The 3,068-nt window shown below is 44.3% G+C and overlaps 1 protein-coding gene across 1 annotated transcript; it reads left to right on the top strand.

Moving 5' to 3' along the window:
* Positions 1-572: 572 nt before the first annotated feature.
* LOC311326198 (uncharacterized protein) lies at positions 573-2,466 on the top strand (the record flags this gene model as incomplete). The annotated part of the gene is made up of 5 exons (XM_084459065.1): positions 573-680; positions 943-1,034; positions 1,407-1,783; positions 1,925-1,991; positions 2,276-2,466. The coding sequence occupies exons 3-5, from the start codon at positions 1,415-1,417 to the stop codon at positions 2,464-2,466; spliced, it is 627 nt and encodes a 208-aa protein (XP_084315191.1). The 5' UTR covers positions 573-680; positions 943-1,034; positions 1,407-1,414.
* Positions 2,467-3,068: the final 602 nt, after the last annotated feature.

Genomic DNA, 3,068 nt, shown 5'->3' with positions numbered 1-3,068 from the left:
GGCTTTGGAACATTGGCACAACTGGTAGACAATTGGGCCCCTAGCCCTACATCTTGCCCTTCCTTCATTTCTGATTTGTTTTTGTCCATTCTAGGATTTGTAACGCTTGATATGGAGCTGTCTCCTCCCCAGGCAAGTGCTTCAAGTTCCTCAACATCAAGCTCTGCAAACACTCTGTCCTCTCCGCAAGCACTCCAGCCTCAACGTCACCTGTTGTACAGCAGCCCAAGCTCTCCAGGTACACCCCGAAGCACTTCAAACTGTTCTTCACAGCCTGGCATGCCATGGCATGTAGACTTTCGTGTAAACTGGGACCAGATGCCAGCAGCCATTCAACATGTAGTGGAAAAAGAACAAAGGCCGTCACCACAGGAGAGAAAGGCCATGGTGAACGTGGTCGTAGATCAGATCATGCAGCATGATCGCAACCCAACGAGAGCTATGTGTCACAGCGTTGTCCGAACCATTGTCAGGAGCCATCCAAAAAGCTTTGCTGACATTGGCAAGCAAGGTGACACTGTGGGAGATGGATGCCACTCTCTTCTCCAACAAATCAAAACAAGAGTGGAGTATAAAAACAGAAACAATACTCTTGCTCGACGTCGCCGAGAGAGAAGACAGCACACTGGAGTGGCAGGAGAGGCCAGACTGTTGACAAGAGGTCCTGTCGACCAATACGGGTATGTGTAGGGGTGGACAAAAACTAGATATTGCAATTAGCGCTTTTCTTGACACCCAAAGCGCTTAACAATGGTCTTCTCATTCACACACTGAGAAGCAGCTCTCCATTCACACTCACACACTGTTTTGCTCAAGGACACTTTGACACGTAGACAGTCAGAACTGGCATTCGAACCACGTTCATGAGACGACTCGCTCTACCTTCTGAACTACAGCCGCCCCTAATAGTATTGTGAGTTACCCTGTGATTCCCACCCCTAGGTGTGTGAGGTGGTGCCCAGAAGACCTACCAGAGGGGGAGACCGAGGCAACATTGGAGGATGTGAAAAGGGATCTGTGCAACATCTACTCAGGTGAATTTAAATTTGGGTGACTTAAGTTCTTCGTTCAGATCTGAATACTTTGTGTGTGTGTGCGTGTGTGTGCATATGTGTGTGTGTGTGTGTGTGTGTGTGTGTGTGTGTGTGTGTGTGTGGAGCGGGGGGGGGGTGGGGTAGTCTTATAGTCTGAATATGCAGGAAGCTGCTGTTCAGACCTATGAAGCAAATTAAGTAGACCTGAATGGAATTATCACATGTATTTAAGCATATATAGTCCACCTTAATATTAAGAACAAGTAATCATCAGAATGCATGAATTTCCTTAAGGGGGGGGGGGGGCTACCAGACTGCATTTTTGTAACTTGGGTGCTCACCATTCATGTGTTTGTATGTCTGTATACACAGAGGAAGGGATGAGTGGGGCAGAGAGAGCAGACCCTCTGATGGAGAGGACTTACGTCATCCTGCGTAGATACCTCAACAGAATGCCTGCACCACCAATGTCTGAGGTCAAAAAGGAATGGCCTTTTCTGTTCTCTCAGAGAGGGCTTTTCTCCCACTTTGGCCTCCTGATGGACGTCACCATCCTTCCAAAGCTCCAAGAGGCCCTGGGTCATAGAGGACAGACCATCCTGCAGTACTGCGAAAAACTGGACAACCCCAAGATCAGGGAAGTTCTGGCCAGCTATGATCCAGAGTCTTCGGAGAAGGCTGCCTGCATCCTCCTGCTCCTTATGACATACTTTAAGGAGCCCAAGGAGAAAATTATGCTCGGGGTTGACGTAAGTCGTCTAAAATGCAAACGAGTGATTACACAATTATGTTCTATGATTTAACTCTGACTCAGTTGGACCAATTAACGATCATCTTCATCATCCTTTCATAATGTCAAATCTATGCTATTGTGTGTTACTATGTTACAGCCCTGCGCCACTGCCGCTGATGTGAATGCTCTAGCACTCCCAAGCACTCCCTGCTTGATCATTCAAGGTAATTTTATGGTTTATATTTAGGTCTGTATGGACCTTTATTTATTGAGCCGAAGAGTGCCCCAGGCCTTGATTAGAGGCAGGCCTTTATGTCTTAAAATTAAACTCTCATGGACATAATCCCTTAATTTCAGGACTTGTATTGCAAACCAAGCTATATTACTAACACAGCACAATGCCTTCTCAGGCTATATTATTGTTTAATTATAAACAACTTGATAGTCTAGATCTAAACGACCGCACACTATCCACAATAACTCATGACGTGGTATCTGTTCATTTCAGGTGACATGATGAAGCATTCTGGATGGATGCTGTCCATCGAGGGACAAGTTTTAATGGGCCCACACCCTTTTTTTTGGCATGGGGTAGCTGCTTTCTTCAGCAGCTACTACATCTTCAACCTCGAGTATCCTTCCGTTGGATCCTGCACACTGGAGTTCATCCAAAGGTATTGTAACGCTCAAACACATTGATCATGGGCTGGGCCAACACATTCACTGTCATCAATAAGATCATGCAAAGGTTAATGTGTTTCACTATCCAGACTTAAACTACTACTTTATACTTTTTTTTGGAAAATGCTCTTAAGTGTGACTTTACATATTGAAATAATAGTTTACCTCACATTATAGTTGAATAGGCTTCAAACTCGCGAAATAAGTCAATGAATTATAACTTATTATACTATTATATTTATACTTATTATAAGGTACCCCATTGGTTCTAGTGTATACTATCTATGGATGCTGGATGGATGCTGTCCATCGAGGGACAAGTTTTAATGGGCCCACACCCTTTTTTTTGGCATGGGGTAGCTGCTTTCTTCAGCAGCTACTACATCTTCAACCTCGAGTATCCTTCCGTTGGATCCTGCACACTGGAGTTCATCCAAAGGTATTGTAACGCTCAAACACATTGATCATGGGCTGGGCCAACACATTCACTGTCATCAATAAGATCATGCAAAGGTTAATGTGTTTCACTATCCAGACTTAAACTACTACTTTATACTTTTTTTTGGAAAATGCTCTTAAGTGTGACTTTACATATTGAAATAATAGTTTACCTCACATTA

Source organism: Borostomias antarcticus (genome assembly GCF_949987555.1).
Source record: "Borostomias antarcticus genome assembly, chromosome: 26".
Taxonomy (NCBI): domain Eukaryota; kingdom Metazoa; phylum Chordata; class Actinopteri; order Stomiiformes; family Stomiidae; genus Borostomias; species Borostomias antarcticus.
This window is presented reverse-complemented; position numbering and strand designations above follow the sequence as displayed.